The sequence below is a fragment of the Lepus europaeus genome, chromosome 5 (genome assembly GCF_033115175.1).
Source record: "Lepus europaeus isolate LE1 chromosome 5, mLepTim1.pri, whole genome shotgun sequence".
Taxonomy (NCBI): Eukaryota; Metazoa; Chordata; class Mammalia; order Lagomorpha; family Leporidae; genus Lepus; species Lepus europaeus.
This window is the reverse complement of record NC_084831.1, coordinates 40153296-40172126: the sequence shown is the minus strand read 5'-3', so window position 1 is coordinate 40172126 and position 18831 is coordinate 40153296. Positions and strand designations below refer to the sequence as shown.

Genomic DNA, 18831 nt, shown 5'->3' with positions numbered 1-18831 from the left:
CTGGAGACCAGGGACGAGGCTGATCTGGTCCTGAGCGCACCCGCAGACAGACACGAGCTAACTGTGCTGTTGCGGCTACCGGCATCTCTTATTTCTTCAGCTTAGTAATAGCATGGACCTGTTTGATCTTGGGATTATTGGAGCAAAGACTGCAGCTTGTCTGCCGTAGAAACCAGCCAGAGGGTATTTCTTGACTTTATATGCCTTCAAAAGTCATGAAGTCAAGAAAATGAAAAAGTCTTAGGTGTCAGGAAAGAAAGAGGGAGGGAGGGAGGGAGGGAGGAAGGAAGGAAGGAAGATTCTCCCATCATGGTGTTCGCATTTGTCCCACAGTTCCACATCTCCTTCATTCATCACAGGACAGCTCACTTCCCACAAGTTACACTCAGAGTTACTGTCAGGAAAGCTGGGAAAACAAAACTCATGCTGTGAACCTCTGAGATATGTTCGTCCTCAGAGGGCCCAGCCAGTGCTCTTGGGAGCCTGTTGGCATCTGCTAGCACCTTTGCAAGTTACAGATCCATTGATAATTGGGCAAACAAATGGAGTCTTCTCTCCATCTTGGCACTTAAACTGCAGTGATGTTCTTCAGTCAAGGTCAGCATCAAGGGGCCAGCGTTGTGGCGTGGCATAATCTGCCTGCAACACCAGTGTTGCACATGAACACTGGTTTCCTTCCAGGAAGCACTGCTTCCTATCCAACTCTCTGCTGTCACATCCGGGGAAGCAGCAGAGGATGGCCCAGATACCTGGGTCACTGAACCCACATGGGAGACCTGGATGGAGTTCCTGGTTCCTGGCTATGGCCTGATCCAGCCCCAACTGTTGCAGCCATTTGGGGAATGAACCAAGATTGCTCTTTTTCTCTTTGTAACTGCCTTTCAGGTTAATAAATAATCTTTTTAAAAGTCAGCATCAATAAATAAGATGCAAAGTTACTTAAGTTCTACATATCAACTGGGGGAAATGTAATTTTTTTCTAGGAAGAGTCTATTGTGTCTCTGCTGATGTCTAATAAATTACGACAGAATTTAACTTCCTAAAACTATAAACACCTGTTCCCTCTGAGCTTCTGTCGGTGAGGAATGTAGGAGCAGTGGGGTCGAGTGGTTCTGGTGTGGGGTCTCTTGTGAGGTTGCATTAACTCTCCACCAGGGCTGCAGAATCCTCCTTCCAGCCCACTCATGTGGCTCTGGCAGATCGCAGTCCTTCTTGGCTGCTCTCTGCTTACGTCACCACCTCAGTGTGGAGGCCTCTTCACCGTGGGGGCCTGAGTGCCCCTCGCGACTAGGTAGTCAGCTTCCCTGGGAGTGAGCGATTCAAGAGAGAGGGAGGGCACACCCAAGATGGAAGCCATGACTTCCATAACATTCTGTTCATTAAAAACATGTCTCTAAGTGCAGCCCACACTGAAGGGAAAGAGTTAATCCCCACCTCTGGAGGGGAGGGGATTAACAAAGAATTTGTCGATGTATTTGTCAAACCACCGCAGCAATCTTATGTAATCTTCAAGAGCCAATATGACAAAATAGTTAAGGAACCACATTTGGGATTATGAAAACCTGGGGTTGGGCTGGGCGTTGTGGTACAACAGGTTAAACTGCTGCTGGGGAGGCCTGCATCCCATGTCGGAGTGCTGGGACCCAGTCCACCTCTGTTTCTGGTCCAGCTTGCTACCAATGTGCCTAGAAGGTGGTAGATGATGGCCCAAGCACTTGCATTCCTGCCAATCACGTGGGAGACCCAGAGTTCCTGATTCTCGGCTTCAGCCTAGCACAGTCCTGGCTATTGTATGTATTTAGTGAGTGAACCAAATGTGGATGGAAGATCTCTTCCTCTCTCTCTTTCCCTCCTCCCCCCGCATTTCAAATAAATTATAAGACACTTTTAAAAGTAAATAAAAAATTAAAATAAAAACAAAAAAAAAATCCTGTGGTTAGACTTGGCTCCCATATTTGCCACTTACTCAAGTTTAGGCAAGAGAAAACTAAAAACAGTAGATGTTTCATTGAGGTGCTGGGAGTTAAATAAGGGGCAGGCATTGTGGCACAGTTGCTTGTGACCCCAGCATCCCATATTAGAGCACCTGGTTCAAGTCCCAGCTGCTCCACTTCTGATCCAGCTCCCTACTAATGTGCCTGGGAAGGCAGTGGACGATGGCCCAAATACCTGGACCCCTGCACCTATGTGAGAGTTCCTAGATAGAGTTTCCTGGCTCCTGGCTTCAGCCTGGCCCTGATGTTGCTGTTGAGGCCATTTGGGGAGTGAATCAGCAGAAAGAAGATCTCTGCCCCACCCCCTGTCACTCTACCTTTCAGATAAATAAACAAACAAATAAATAAATATCTCTTTTTTGAAAATAAGATAATTAAGTAAGGTCATGTATGTGAAATTCCTGGCACAAATCAATAAATGTTACTTAATGGCTGTCATAAGGGGATAATACTATTGTCCTCTTTCACAAAAGACATCATAGCATAGATATTGAAAACACAGCTTGTGGAATCAGACCGCCTGGGTTAGGAGCCCGGTTCTGCCACTCATTAGCTGCGAAGACTCAGGCGAGTCACTTCCTTACTCCTGGCTTTGGTTTTCTGTAAAGCAAAGATAATGATGGTCCCTGGTCACCTAAGAAATGTTCAGTAGCTATTTTATAAATGAGAAAAGAGTAGGTGATGAACATAAAGACCAAGAGGAGCCTGTGGTTGTGTGTGTGTGTGTGTGTGTAGTAGGGGCTGGGGTGCATGCACCCTCATGTGTTAGGGATGCTAACAAAGCATATTTGACTTCAGATACCCCAGGCTTGCTGGGGGAGCCTCCTGGGGCCACCCCAGTTCCCTCTGAGTGTGCACTTGTATCCTTGAGCCTGCCAACTTCTGCGAACGCTCCAATTTTTAGCATCCCTTATGGGTTCTTCTCAGTCTCATTGTCTGCAATTCTGTTCCACCCTGGCTTTGTCTAAGCATCCTTCCTTCTCTGTCACTGCTGCCTCTACCAAGAGTATGTTTAATTGGCTTTGCAAGGAGTCTTGGGACTTGGTGACAAGAGGGGGTGAGGGTGGTATCATGTCACACCACCTCCGAGCTGCTACATTCCCTTAAATTGATTTTGCAAATGAAAGCTAAAAGCTAAGCAAAGGCGCCCCATCCATTTTGCCTAAAGATGATTATAATGCTCTTTTACGGCCTCCTAAATGACAAAGCAATTTGTTACCTGCCTGCATCAACATTTGCTTATATTAGCACCCGAGATGCTTGATTTTTATTAGCCCCACGTTATCATTTTATGAAGACACAGGGGCTCAGTAAAATTAGTGTGCAAATAGAATGCCCATTTTGCATTTCCCTGTGGTCAGCAGAAATGCTGAATGCAATTGAGTTGATACTGGGTCAGGGGAGACATCCATACAGTTAGCCTTCACCGAGGGCCTCCCTAACGCCATTTATCATTTCTGAGCTGCTGGAGTAGATGTGGTCAGTGTTAGACAGTGTTTTTTTAAGGGCTTGGTGTTGTTCTCTTTATTTTTAAGTGAAAAGCAATATAAATACTAAGACAGTAGCTCAATTTCCTTCAGCACTGAGGGATGGAAGCAAATTCATGTATATTGTCAGTGAAGTGCTGTGGACGTGGGATCTTATATTGTTGTTAGTGCATCCAAAAGGAGATGGACAGGGTGGTAAAAGGGACAGTGGCTGGGAGCCAGGGCTTGGCTCTGCCACCACTAGATGCACAGATGCACGGCCCTAGGCCTGTCCCTTCGTTTTGTGAGTGTCAGTTCTATCACCTGTAAAGTGAGGGTAACGCTGTCCACCTCAGAGAGGCATGATGAAGTGGGGTAATATGTGGCTGCCTTTCTTTAGAAACTGTGATCTATACAGGTTTTGTGTATGTGTGTTTTTTTTTTAAATTCAACAGCCTGTTCTCAAGCACATACTCCATGCAGGGTTCTGGGAAAGATGTTAGAAATGTACCCTTGAGGAGCTTGTGTTCAGTCCAGGGAGTGTTTAAGGTGTCTAAATCCTCTTTTAAAACATAAAGTTCTTCAGTACGAGTGAGTCTTCTCTCTCTTTCTCTCTTTGTACCTAGAGGTGTCTAGCACAGAACTGAATACCAAGTGCATTCTCAAGAATATATTTTGGTTCTGTTGCATTTCTTGCTACCTTTCAGGTCCACCTAATGGACCAAACAAGTGCCAAACCTTTAGAACCAGGTTTGACAGGGTGATGTCATCTGCCGCAGTGTCTGGGGCTGGGGCACCAGCTGTGGGGATGGATGATGAACCACATTCAACACAACAACCTGTTGCTAGCATGTCAGGAGAAAGTCTGCTTGCTACCCCTACCTACACACTCCTCCTGGAATCCCTTACTCGACCCTCTCTCAGTGTTTCCTTCAGGTCATTTTTCTGTTCTGTGTTAATCCACTTTTCTGCAAATAGCTATAGACTCTCTCCCTTCCCCTTCTTTCTGGGAATGTTGCTCTTAGCTACAGCTTTTGTCTAATAATATCTTTGTACAAGAGTTAAATGTTATTATACAAGTTAGAGAGGCAGACTGAGCTTGGGTTCTGATTTGGGGCTATATTTTCCTATTTGTATAATTATTTTTATTTAATACTAGATATAAAGATATTGGTAAGTGTCTGGATTTTGTTTTCTTCCTTTCTTTAATGTTTATTTCTTTTGCTTACTTGAAAAGCAGAACGAGAGGGATGATGGAGTGGGACAGGGAAAGACAGATAGCAAATAGATGTAAGATCTCTCTCTTTCTATGTGTATGTGTGTGTATTTGCCTTACAAATAGAATGAAAATAAATAAAATACAAAATTTTTAAAAGAGAATTTGTTTTGGTGCAAACCATTTTGAAATTCATGCATAGCTTTTTCATAATATACATTTTCCATAAACTTTTTGAAGACTCAAAATAAAACCTCGCCAAGTCTCCATTTCTGTCTCTTTAAAGGGAATTGCTATGTTGCAGTAGGATTAATAATCATGTATATAGTGTGCCTGACACAAAAGAAGCTAATTAAATAGCAGCTGCTACTATTACTATTACAAATAGAAGTAGCTGCCTTCTTTATCATTCTCCCAATGCCTACCATGCAGTCTGCACTGTGCAAGCTTGTTCAGGTATCACACCTTAGGAAGTACACATTGCTATCCTAGTTTATAGATTTGAAAATTGAAAGTCAGAGAGGATACACACTTGTCTGTGTTCACAGTCAGTGGATCTGGGATTCAACCTCACTCATATGGCTTCCTTGGGTTATCGTAAATGTTACATATTAATAGAGCATGATCAGTTGCACTAAGGAAAGGCAACCTAGGAACATAACTTAATTAGTCTGCAATGCCTGGGCTTTAATGGTTCTAATCCAGTGATTTAAAAGAGAAATGTGAAGGGACTGGTGTTGTGGTGTAGCATTTTAAGCCACTAGTTGTAATGCAGCATCCCATATGAGCACCATTTCAAATCCCAGCCACTCCATTTTGGATCCAACTCTCTGATAATGCACCAAGGAAAACAGTGGAAGATGGCAAAGTACTTGGGCCCCTACCACCCATGTGGGAGACCCAGGTGGAATTCTAGGCTCCTGGTTGGAGTTTCAGGATCTTGGCTGTGGTCTGTCCCAGCTCTGGTCATTGGGGCCATTTGGGGAGTGAACCAGCAGATGAAAGATCTCTCTCTCTCTCTCGCTCTACCTTTCAAATAAATAAACATTTTTTAAAAGAGAGAAATATGAAGCATCCCAACCATTCTGCGTCCCATCTCTCCCCTGCACCAGCTCCTAGTCTCAGCTTAGCAACCCTCTCCCCTTTTTTCTTACAGACAATCTCCAGGAAGGGGCAGAGCAGAAGGTAGTCTTCATCACAGGGCGCATCCACCCTGGGGAAACACCTTCTTCATTCGTGTGCCAAGGTGAGTTGCAAGATTTCCTGGGAGTCCCATGCCCATCCCGGCATCCAGCCTGGGCGCTGTGATGAGAACTGGTGCAGAGAACTGGACTGGATGGGAATTCTCTTCACTTCTTGAGAGAGGCTCCACCTGATCCCCGCGAGGTTATTTTCCATAAATGCTCACTGAGTAGACATGGGCATGGATGAATGGAAGCATGGATGAATGAGCAGGCAGAGCTGAGTTAGTTCTTTCATACGGTTATCCATGTTCCTTGGCTTTTCTTGTCTCTAGGGGTTTGCAACACCAACATGTCTAGTCCCTGGTCAATGTATGTGTTGGTAGAAGGGCTGTGAAGTGGGGAGACAAGGACTGAAAACTGTCTGCTAATTCACTCAGTCACTTAACAAACAACTCTGATATACCTTCCATGAGCACAAGCAGCTTGTCATCAGACAACAGAAAGTAAGCAAGACATAATTTCTCTGCTCAAGTGTATCCCTTTATAATTGCATTTTTATCTGTTATCTCATACTTAAACCACACAAAATGTATATTTAATTAGCCAGATACAGTCAGCAATATGCATATATTTAATAAACAAGATATAAATAATAGCATGATGAATGCCCAGGTACTCAACAGTTTAAGAAACACAGTATTATCTGTTCATTTTCCATTCCCTGTCCTCTTTCCTGCTTCATGCCTATCCCACTGCTGCCATTCAGCCTGAATTCTGTGTTTGTCATTCCCTGCTTATTAATCGTTTTACTGTGTGTGCAAACATCCTTAAACAATGGATTTTCCAGTTCATATGTTTTTGAGCTTTATAAAAATGCTATTGTTCTGTATGCATTGAGACTTACCTTCCACCCACTATCCACTTTGGTGGAGACACATAGTTCACATGTTTTTCACTACTGCATTGTATTCCATGTCTGTCTGTAGCTCAACTTACTTATCTATTCTCCTGATGATGAATAATCATATTATTTATAGTATTTTTTCTTACAAATAATGCAGTCACAAGCATTTTTTAAAAAAGACTTATTTGTTTCTTTGAAAGGCAGAGTTACAGAGAGAGAGAGAGAGAAGGAGAGAGGGAGAGAGAGAGAGAGAGAGAGAGAGAGAGAAAAGACACAGAGATCTTCCACTAGCTGGGCCAGATCGAAGCAAGGAACAAGGAACTTCATCCAGGTCTCCCACATGGGTGGCAAGGGTCCAAGCACTTGGGCCATCCTCTGCTGCTTTCCCAGGTGCATTAGCTTGGAGCCGGATCCATAGGAGCAGCAGGGACTTGAACCTGCATCCATATGGGATGCAGGCACTGCTGGCAGCAGCTTAACTGGCTGCACCACAGTGCTGGCCCCTGCCACAAGCATTCTTATGCATGTTGCCCTGTGCACACGAGCAAACACTTTTCTAGGGCATTTGACCTGAGGATGTAGTTGCTGGGTCATGGAGTATGCGCATTTTCAACTTCACCAGATATTACCAAGTTTCTCTCCAAAACGTGCAACTTTCCACTGCCACCAGCAATGTGTAAGAGTTCCTACTATAATTGACAATGCTTTTCCTTTATTTCTATCCAGTGGGTGGATTACATGTAAAATACATTATTTTCTATATGTTCCAAGCACTAATGTGAAGCCTTTACATATTTCAATTTCATTTATACATTTATATTTTTTAAACTTAAATTTATTTGAAAGGAAGGGAGGGAGAGAGAAAGAGAGAATGAGCAAGCGACACATTCCTGTTTCCTGGTTCACCCCCAAATACCCACAACAGCTGAAGCTGGTCCAGGCCAAAGCAGGACTGTGAGTTCCATCTGGATCTCTCACATGGATAGTGGGGACACAACCTGAGCCATCCCCTGCTGCCTCCCAGGGTGTGCATTAGCAGGAAGCTGGAATTGGGAACTCCTGCTAACACTCCAACAAGGGATACAGGCATCCCAAACAGTGTCACATCATTTAAGCGGAATGTTCAGCCCTGATTGTCCATCTCAACCAATTTAATTTGTTTCAATTATATTATTTATATCAATTTCCTATATCGCAGGAAGTAATATCAGCAATACATAGGAGAAAACCAAACTTTGGAGAAGTTAATGAACTTACCTGATTTGAACCTCAAAATGTCCTTGAGGCCAGGGAGGCAGGGGTGGGAACCGTCCTATGGAGCTCGTATGCATAACCTGAAGGAGGCAGCTCGCTGCACACTGAGTTCTGGGGACTTGGAACCTGGGGATTCTGAGGTCAATTACAGCCTGTGCCACTCCCTTGCAGGCTGACTTCAGTCTCTTTAAATGTAAAATTAGGATAATGATACTACCTAGGAAGGCTGCTAGGAAGCTGGCATGAATGACTGTAAACAAAAAACCCAGTCCTGTGCCTGGCACACAGCAGGCACTCAACAGATGTCACCACCTCTCCTGTGGGATTCTGAGAAAATGAAGTAGGTAATGTGCTTTGTCAACTATCAAGCACTGTGCAAATAAATAAGAGTTTTATTTTCCCAGTTCATATCCCTCCAATGCTGTGATTAGGCACAGTGGTCTCTCTTTTCAGAGGAGCTTGAGTTTCTGGGAGAGGAAGTGACTTGCCCACAGCGCAGCAGCTTATAGGAGCTGTGACTGGCGCTCCAGTCACTGTAGCTGGCCGTGTAGCATTCTCACTTCCAGTCTTTTTCCTCCCCAGCATTGTCCTTGCAATCACCTCTCCAAGGCCCTCCTGGGTTTACCCACGCCTTTACTTGCAGCCATCTGTCAGTTGCTAAACTTGGCTGCAGATCTGTTCCCCTAGCTGATTGGATGTAAGTGCTTTGTCCTTGTTTGTAAAAAGACAGTACCCTTACTATCAATACCTTCATCTCTGGGAACCCAGACCCACTGCTCACCTCCTCTGTGGACAGTAGACAGAGGACGGGGTCACCATCCCATTTTACTGATGACACAAAGGCAGAGAGTTGAGTGGCTCTCAGGGGCTCTCCTCTGATGACCCTGTTTGCTGAAAAGGAATCTTTGATGGTGCTTCATTGATTCACCCAGTGCTGTCCTGTGGGTTTTCAGTAACTGTCTACTCCTTGGCAGAGCCTTGCAATGCCTGCCCAGTACATTCTCAAGACAAACTCCAAAGTCCTTGAGATGACCTTCACAACTCTCCACGAACTGGCTCCTGCCACGTTGTCTGGCCTCAGTCTCATGATATCTTAGCGCACTAGTGTAATCCCTGAATGGGTGGTCTTCTGTCCATCACGAGGCCTTTGCACCTGCTGTTCCCTCTGCCTGGAAAGCCCTGGGCCAGTTCCTTGCCACCTGGCAAGCACCTCCCATCTCACAACGCTTATTTCAGGCGCCTAGTGTGGGCCTCCCCGGTGTACCACCTCCAGCCCCTAGTTTTGATGGGTCTAAAGATGACCATGGTCTCTATTGATGGTGCCTCCGAGACACAAGTTATCTTCCCTTGAGGTGGCATAAAACAGGCTGCCTCTGTTAACTCAGGTTACTAATGAGGGATACAGGCAGTCTTGCCCTAGGGTATCTTCATCTTACAGGGAAAGTCCAGATCATAGTCTCATGGGGCACCTCTGGTGATATTTTCCCCAGTCACAACCTGTATATTGGCTCCCCCCACCCAGACCACCTTGTTCTGGGGATGGCAGATGGGTCTGAGGCCCAGAAGGATGAAGGCTGGGATAGCTTGGCTTCCATTAACTCTTCCCCATTAACTGGCTCAGTGACCTTGAGCAGGGAACAGGCGTGTGAGGTCTGGTCGTCCCCATCTGGCTGGGACCACAGTTCTCTCTGCCAAGCTGCTGATGCACCTGCTGCTGGGAGCAGAGTGAAGTCCTTTCATTGCAAAGTTCTGCAAGGGGTGGCACTAAGTGCAGCAGGGCTTGGATGTCCTCAAGACTCTGCTTGGTGGTAGGACAGCTCACTCCAGGTTACCAGTTTTGTGCCCCAAACGTCACACATGGCTTCATGTAGCTGGAGAAGCTACAATGTGAGAAGTCAAAGGCAGAGCGTGTGAGACCATGTCTCGGGAGCTGGACTCCCTGCTCATTACAGCGTGGATTTGGGAATGGCACCTATCTCGGCCTCCGTTCTTGTATGTCCAGAGGGAACTCATGGTAGCGATCCTGCCTCACAAGCTTGTTATGGAGACAAACAGTGTTAATGTCCATAAAACCTTGAGGACAGAGTCTGGAATACAGCAAGCACTAAATAAGTGTTAGTAGTAGGAGGCAGGGGTAGCACGTGTGGAGCACTTTGCACAGGCCAGGTCCTCCATGAGGCACTTCATACGTGGTTCCCCTAATGCTCTCTGAGGAGCCAAATCCAGGAGCGTGGCTTCCCCCTGGGCCTGGCTCTTCCTCACCCCTCCTGAGAGAGCCCTTAGCAGAGCTCTCCTTGCCAGCAAGCTCCCAGTACGGGTTAGCAGCTTGGCCAGAACCAGACCCGGGCCTTGGTCTCTGACTCCTGGCCAAGTAGAAGTTTTCTCTCAGAAGCTTCCTGGAGTTGCTGAGACGATTCTCCTTGAAAATTGCCATCTGCGGAGACTTTGTCCTCTTCTGATCCTTCGCCACTGAGTGAATTAAACCAACACTTGGGGAGTGCTGCCGTGGGCAAGGCACATCGTGCACTGGAGGGCGGCGAGGGGCAGTGGGCACTGTGGGCGTAGCAGAGGCTTAGGGGCTGGACAGAGGCCCAAGGTGGAGTCCTCCAACTTGCACCTGCCACTCTGGGATTCTTTGGCAAGTCCTTGACTCTCAGAGTCTCTTTTCCTTCTCTGCAAAGTGGGGGCAGGGATCTCTTCCTCAAGGAACCGCTGTGAGGATGAAACGAGACAGTGTCTCAGTGTTTGGTGCAGCACCAGGCACACACAGGTGCCGAGCAGCACTCATCCCTCTTGTTCTCCTTGGCTCTTCCACAGGAGGCCCACCAGGCGCCAGGCAGCTCTGAGCCCTGTTTTGCAGAAAAGCCTAAGGATGCACTGAATGTCACCTGGCAAGTTAGTGGTGGGGTGGAGAATACGTCCTAGACTTTGCCTCCTAACCACAGCCCTGCTGCTACCTGGCAAAGTGCCCACCAGGGCTTAGACGAAGGAGATAAAAGAACTGGGCCTGTCTCAAGGAGTTCACTGCTCGGGGGTCACAGAATGAGGGAGAACATATGTGTGCATGCACACAGACACACATACGTGCCCTTGCGATGTGCATGTTCACCATACCATCACCACTGGCCACTGGAGCCAAGCACAATCCTCACTCAAGCGGTGACCTTCATCCTCCCGAACCCTGCTTTTCTCCCACCTCCAGTCCTCTCCTGTTCTTCCTCTTTCTCTCTCTCTCTGCCCCAGACAGCTTCACATTACAGACCCGCTAAGTTCTCATGCTGGGGCCTTCCTCTTCCCTAGGCGTCTGTCTCTTTGGGAAATGGGCAATCAGGGGTAGGAGGGTGAAGACTTCAACTCTGTGAACTTCAGGCTCCCCATGGCCAGACTCTCAGTGATTCTATAATTGGAGGCCCTTGGGCTTGGCCGTGGGCAGAGAGCAGGCCTGGTGCCAGCTCGGGGGACGGGATCCACTGGCTGCTGTCGTGCAGAACATACTCTGGGCCTAGCAGAGACCTCTGGTCGTGTTGCTTCAAGCCTGGGCTCTGCCCTCTCTGGGATGCTGTCTGAGTAGAGGACAGAAATAGAGAACCTCACACAGAACTTTCCAGGCAACAGCAGTGTGGGCACATATCATTCTGCAAATCACATGCCAGTGCTCGCCTGGCTCTTCCCACCTTACCTCGATGGAAAGGGCACACTGCGTGGAAGCTGGACGGACTGGGTCTGAATCCCATCCAAGTCCCTGTGAGACACTCGGTAAGCATGGCCACACCCTGCCTTTGTTTTTCTGCCTGTAAAACGGAGAATGTAGCATTACAAGTGTCCCAGCCAAGGAGCGCACGGGAGTCATCGTGGGTCTAGCTTTCTGCAGTCATTTCCCACCTATCCAATGCGCACTTTCCCCGTGCCATGTCCTGCGCTGGGCACTGAGAACAGAGCGGCAAACAAGGCAGGTGTGTCCCTGCCATCCTGCAGCCTGCGGCCTGAAGGGAAGACGAGCTCACAGAGGTGAGCCTCAGCCTCCAGAATGCAAAGGAAATCAGGAGGATGGAAATCAGAGCTTTCCTCGTTCCTCCACAGCAGAATTCAGTTTCTGTTTTGAAGATCCATTCTGCCCGGGGCCAACAACTTAATCTCAGTCATTTTCTCCAAGGTTGTGCGATTTCAGCAAAGAGTTCTGCTGCTCTTGGGGGTGGTAGACAAAGAATCTCGCCATTGGTGTCACCATCTGTCCACACTGCTGCCCTCCCACGGACTGTAGTCATGACTCTCTGGGGCTTGGTCCCCGCAGAATCCCTGCAGGCCGTCACCTGGAAGCGCCTGGCTGCAAGCTGCTGTCCACGCTGTTGTCTGCTCCTGCCCTCTGTTATTTCTCCCTTCCCTCAGACTCAGTCCATGCTGCAGCCAGGGAGAGCTCTCCAGAGCTCCGAACTGGCCCTGTGCCTTCCTGGCTCCAGTCTCGCAGTGGCTCTCCTCCAGTGCCTTCCATGATCTTTCATCTGGACAAGCAAGTTCCTGTCTACCCCTCCCACTCACGACTCAACACTCTTTGACCCATGCCCACAGGCAAACCAAGTAGGGGCAATGATTAAAACAACACATGCTGTTCATAGAACAAAAATATTAAATTAAAAGATAAATTTATTTGGATGCAAAAAATTTTGAAATTTGTACGCATATGGGTTGGTCCTGTGGCATAGCGGGCTGAGTGGCCACCTGTGGTGCGGGCATCCCATATGGGCGCCAGTTCACGTCCCAGCTGCTCCTCTTCCTATCCAGCTCTCTGCTAATGGCCTGGGAAAGCAGTAGAGGATGACCCAAGTGCTTGGGTCCTTGCTCCCACATGGGAAACCCAGAAGAAGCTCTGGCTCCTGTCTTCGAATCCGCTCTGTTCCAGCCATTGTGGCTATTTGGGGAGTGAAACAACGGATGGAAAACCTTTCTCTATCTCTCCCTCTCTGTGTTTGTAACTCTGCCTCTCAAATAAATAAATAAAATATTTTTAAAAATTTATTTTATTTAACAATTTATTTTTATCTTTTTAAAAATTCAATTTCCAAAAACTTTTTGAAGAACCTTTGTATACACTTCTCCTATGTTCCAGGTACTTTGCTTATGTCAGCCATCCACAGTAACTCACAAGTAATTATCGTTTCCCCCTTGTTCACTGGTGAGAAAACTGAGGATCTGAGAGGATAAGGGCACCCAGTGAAGGAATAGCTGAGAGAGGAGTCAAATCCAGATAGCCAGGCCTCAGTCTCACTGCTAACCAGAAAGCCATGACCCTGGAATTGAACAAGGCCCATTATCAAACATGCTGACTTCATCTCCAAATCTTGGTGGGAGAAGGCCCCGCCTGGACACCCCTTCCAGCTGGCTCATGCCACTCATCTTTTACCTCCCCATCTTGACCGCCAAGGCTGGGTGGGGAGCCCCTCTGGGTTCTTGCAACACGGTGCTGCTCTCCTGAGTCCTGGCCAGCCAGTGAGGAATTGCTTTCTTATCATGCACCCCTCTGTGGCAGGAGCACCTCACTCCTCTTGGAATGCCCAGCATTTGGCCTGCCACTGACTGTATGTAGAATGAGTGATCATAGTTCAGCCAACCCCACACTTGTCAGGGTTGAGTGAATTCCCGGGACGGATCCATCTGCAGGATTTATTAAGCACCTGCTCTGTGCCCGGCCCTGAACCAAGCACTCCGGCGGGGAAGAGCAACAACGACTCTAAGGCTCAGTTGTGGCTGTCCTGGCAAGGCCCCTGCCGGCCAGCTGGAGGTTGGCACTGGACAGTGATCTCTGCCGCCTGGATTTCATTTCAGATCCTGTACCATTTTCCTGATTGTCATCCAGCCTTTCTAGCCTCCAACCTTCCTGTCACCCCACTTTCTTCCACCTCTGTGATTAAGTCAGCTCAAAGCCAAAGACCTCAAGGAAGTTGAAGGTGTGTCCTAGGAGAGAACTTGTTTTCTTCCACTGACAACAGGGATTCTTTCACTTTGGGGGAGAGGAATAAAATAGATGGGATCATAGCATGTCGGTGTGGACTGTGTCTTTAGGAATGATTTCACACTTCCTCCCAGCTACTTATTTATTTATTTGAGAGGTAGAGTTATAGTCAGAGAAGGAGAGACAGAAAGAAAGGTCTTCCAACTGCTGGTTCACTCCCCAAATGGCTACAATGGCCAGAGCTGAGCTGATATGAAGCCAGGAACCAGGAGCTTCTTCCAGGTCTCCCATGTGGGTGCAGGGGCCTAATCACTTGGGCCATCCTCTACTGCTTTCCCAGGCCATTAGCAGAGAGCTGGATTGGAAGTGGAGCGGCCAGGACATGAATTGGCGCCCATATGGGATGCCGGCACTGCAGGAGGAGGCTTAGCCTGCTTCACCACAGCACTGGCCCATCTTTTTCCCAGTTTTAAAGATAAGAATAAGCCCAGGGGCTTTCCACAAGTCCCTCAGAAATTGAGCCAAAACCAGAGCCCAGAGTCTCTTTGGGTTTGTTGGTCAGAGAAAGCCAAACAGCACGTTCTCTAGCTAACGCTCAGTTAAAATTCCAGTGCAGGTCCCCAAGCCTGTCTTCTCCCTGGGTCCCTCTGCTTCCTTGGTCCACGCAGTGCTTTTGGCCCATGGCCAGGGATGAACTTCCTCTCCGCTCTGTCACATTCTTCCCCGTACTCCTGTCCACTTACCACCCTCCTCCATCATTAAGAAAAGGAGAAGGAAAGAAGACCTCCCAATTTCCTGATCGACGAGAATGATTCCTGACAAGCTGTGTTTGACTTCAAGCCCCGGGGATGAGTGTAAAACCTTGGCCGGCGCCGTGGCTCAACAGGCTAATCCTCCGCCTTGCGGCGCCGGCACACCGGGTTCTAGTCCCGGTCGGGGCACCGATCCTGTCCCGGTTGCCCCTCTTTCAGGCCAGCTCTCTGCTGTGGCCAGGGAGTGCAGTGGAGGATGGCCCAAGTGCTTGGGCTCTGCACCCCTTGGGAGACCAGGAGAAGCACCTGGCTCCTGCCATCGGAACAGCGCGGTGCGCCGGCCGTAGCGCGCTACCGCGGCGGCCATTGGAGGGTGAACCAACGGCAAAGGAAGACCTTTCTCTCTGTCTCTCTCTCTCACTGTCCACTCTGCCTGTCAAAAACTAAAAAAAAAAAAAAAAAAAAAACCTTCCCTCTCCTTGCTCCCACCCACCTGGAAGAGGGAGCTCTGGACGGCTGCAGCCTCTGGGCTAGCTTTGTTTTTCTCTCATTCTTTTATTAGCTGCCTAATTGGCAGTCCAATTAATCTGCTCATCTGTGAAGGAGGATGGATCACAATGAGCTAGTCCATTTCCAGAAGCCGTTCTCTGAGGCAGCACGGCCAGGCCCTAAGTGCAGGCTGGCTCCTTGATGGAGGGCCGCCCCGGGAGCCGGGGTCAATTAGTGGACAGATTAAGCAATTATTAGCCCCTAACAAGGATGCCTGGCATCATTACCCTGCCTGTTTACTGGCAAACTGCGGCTTTAATATGAGGACCAACAAATAAATTAGGGCATCTGGTCCACCACCGCGTCAGCCGAGAAGTAAATGATGTCCAACTGGCTCTCGGCTGCGGATGGAGTCTCAGCCTGGCCCCGTGAAAAGCTGAACTGTCCCTCACTGTCACAGCCGCTTTGGAATGAGCTCTGGAGCCAGTTGTCATTCCAAGAGCTAAGTGCCTGCTGCTGGGCCTGTGGACCGATCTTTGTCACCCTGCTGCCTTCCTCCCGCCTGTCTACACGCACCTGTCAGAGCCCAGCTCAAGGTCTGTTCCTGCCCCAAGCCTTTCCTGCTGTGCGTTTGGGGAGGGTGTCACACCCTTCTATCAGCTTCTGACCTTGCACTCATTTCATGGAACGTTGTGAAGCTACTTTGCCCGTCTTTTTGCAGATCTCTGGTGGCAAAGTGGCCACACAGAGAAGAGGGGAGGGACGAGGCTCAGAGATGGAGACAGACCATCACCAGAAGGACTTCAAGGTGGGGGTGACAGGGTCAGGTTCATGCTCTAAGAAGAGCCCCTGGCAGCAGTGAAGAAGCCAGATGTGCGGATAGCTTGGATGAGAAGAGAGAGCAGAAGATGGCCCACACACTTACGTTCCTGCCACCCACGTGGGAAACCTAGTTGAAGCTCCTGGCTCCTGGCTTCAGCCTGGCCCAGCTCTGGCTGTTGTGGGCATTTGTGGGGGGTGAACCAGTGGATGATAGGTCTCTCTCTCTCTCTCTGTCTCTCTCTCTCTCTCTCTCTCTCTCATTCTGTTTCTCCCTCTCTCCCTATCACTCTGCCTTTCAAATAAATGAATAAATATTTGAAAAGAACATGTTTCTGTTGCAGAGCATCTCCTAATCTGTGTTCAGTTATCCTATCTCTCCCCATCTCAATCTGTCAGAACTTACTGGGACCCCTGAGGCATAGCTCAAACGCCGTCTCCTCTGCAAGCCCTCCCTGTTCTTTCCATCAGGAAATGCTCCCTCTCGCCTGCGTCTGGAATTTAATGTTGTGTCTTGAGCTGTCTATCTCTCGAAAACTGAGCCCACTAGGTAGGGGCTGGTGTCGTGGCATACCATGTAAAGCTGCTGCCTGCTATGCCAGCATCCCATGTGGACACTGGTTCATGTTCCAGCTATTCCAGTTCCAATCCAGCTCCCTACTAATGGGTTGGAAAAAGCAGTGGAAGATGACCCAAGTGCCAGGGCTCCTGCTATCCACATGGGAGACCTAGAGGTAGCTTTGGCCTGGTCTAACACTAGCTAGCCATTGTGGCCATCTGAGAAGTGAATCAGAGGTTGGAAGATTCTCTCTCTCTCTCTCCCTCTATGTAACTCTGACTTTCAAAATAAATAAATAATATTTAAAAAAAAGATTCCCTGGGTACCACATAGCTGCTAGCTGTACACTCTCAGTAGTTGATAACAACGCAGGTCAAAAACCATCTACAGAGCTCTTGAAAACATTCCAAGTAGCGAAGAGAGTGCTGTGCTCCCCATTCTTGAACTATTTGATGTTAACCCATACTTCTCTCTCCCTAGGCATCATTGACTTCCTCATAAGCCAGCACCCTATTGCCCGTGTCCTGAGGCAACACCTGGTCTTCAAGATCGCACCAATGCTCAACCCTGATGGAGTCTACCTTGGCAATTACAGGTGAGACGGGAGGCTGCCCAGATGCCACCCAGCGCTAGGTGGTAGTGTGCAAGCAAGAACAAACAGGGCCTATGTTTTTAAGGAAGAATTTTCAGACCACGCAGGAGTTTATTAGAGGAAGCTTTGCCTGGTCCTTTAGAATGTGGGTAATGAGCCTCAGCTGTTTCATCACAGCCACCTGAGGTCGGCTGCTGGGAATTCCTGGCCAGTTCACTGGACCAGGAAAGAGGAGACTTGGTGTTAGTTTTTGCATCTACTTCCTGTGCAGCCATGGGGGGATTCACTTTTCCTCTCTGATGCTCAGTTTCTCTTGCATAACGGAAACGATAGCTACGTAACCTGGCAGAGCAGTTGCAGGCATCAGAAGCAATGGTGAGGAGGGTTGTGTTTTGCAGAATCTCATTGGTGGCTATGAGGGGCACGGTTGCTTCGCTGATTCCTCCTGAAGATAGTTGATGAGGAGACTGCATCCCAGCTCGTCGGAATAGCATTCCCCCTTGGTGTTCGCATATCAGCTAGCCCCACGCACCTGTGGCCCCAAACCTTGAATCTTTTTTCTCTGAGTTTAGCATCATAATTTACAGCCTAGAACCACCGCCCAGGGGATCATCTGCCAACAGAACAGTGGATGCTTTGAGAGAGAGGGTGTTGTTCACTGTTGAGGCAACTGCCTTGCCTAAAGTCGCACAGCTAAAAAAATCATTGACTGTCTAACTTCACTGCCCAAATTCTACAGCTTCAGAGCTGATTAAACCACAACTTTTAAGATGACATTTGGGCCGGCGCCACGGCTCAATAGGCTAATCCTCCGCCTGTGGCGCCAGCACACCAGGTTCTAGTCCCGGTCAGGGCGCCGGATTCTGTCCCGGTTGCCCCTCTTCCAGGCCAGCTCTCTGCTGTGGCCCAGGAGTGCAGTGGAGGATGGCCCAAGTGCTGGGGCCCTGCACCTGCATTGGAGACCAGGAGAAGCACCTGGCTCCTGCTTTCGGATCAGCACGGTGCGCCAGCCGCGGCGGCCATTGGAGGGTGAACCAATGGTAAAGGAAGACCTTTCTCTCTGTCTCTCTCTCTCACTGTCCACTCTGCCTGTCCAAAAAAAAAAAGATGACATTTGAGCACCCAGCTTTGCATGCGATACTTTGTATGACCCGGTGCCTATCTGCCTACCTCTCATCCTCCCCCTCCTGGAACTGATGTTCTAGCTACTCTGAGTGCAGCCTAGTGTGCCAGGCAGGTCCTGCTGGTTCTTGCTACCTCACCTCATGCAGGTGGCTCCCGGCCAGGAACCTCTTCATCACTTCTTCATCTCATCAGTGCCCTTTGCAGCTCAGCTCACGTCCCCTTTTCTGGAAACCATTTCCCCCAAACCCCAGGGAGAACTGGCCACTGCCTTCTTTGAGCACCCATAGGCCTGGTTATTGAACAAGTCTTATCCCACTGCATGGACCTCACCTGACTTCAAGCTTTGGAGGGCAGGGGCTTGATCCTTAATGGTCTCTGTGTCCCCAGTATCTAGCTACAGGAGTCAGCACATAGTAGATGCTCAAGAAATATTGGATAAATATGAGTAGATGAGAGAAATGATTTCTTGGGTGAAGAAACTGGAGCCCAGGGGTGAGACGGGACTTGCCCGCAGTCCGTGGCTGAGCTCA

The 18831-nt window shown here is 48.5% G+C and overlaps 1 protein-coding gene across 1 annotated transcript in view; it reads left to right on the top strand.

Moving 5' to 3' along the window:
• Nucleotides 1-18831, top strand: part of AGBL4 (AGBL carboxypeptidase 4) — a 1345014-nt gene that overhangs the window by 1193253 nt on the left and 132930 nt on the right. The window contains exons 7-8 of the mRNA XM_062190079.1: nucleotides 5833-5922; nucleotides 17065-17179. Of these exons, the coding sequence (XP_062046063.1) occupies nucleotides 5833-5922; nucleotides 17065-17179 (205 nt within the window). The remainder of the gene's footprint in view (nucleotides 1-5832; nucleotides 5923-17064; nucleotides 17180-18831) is intronic.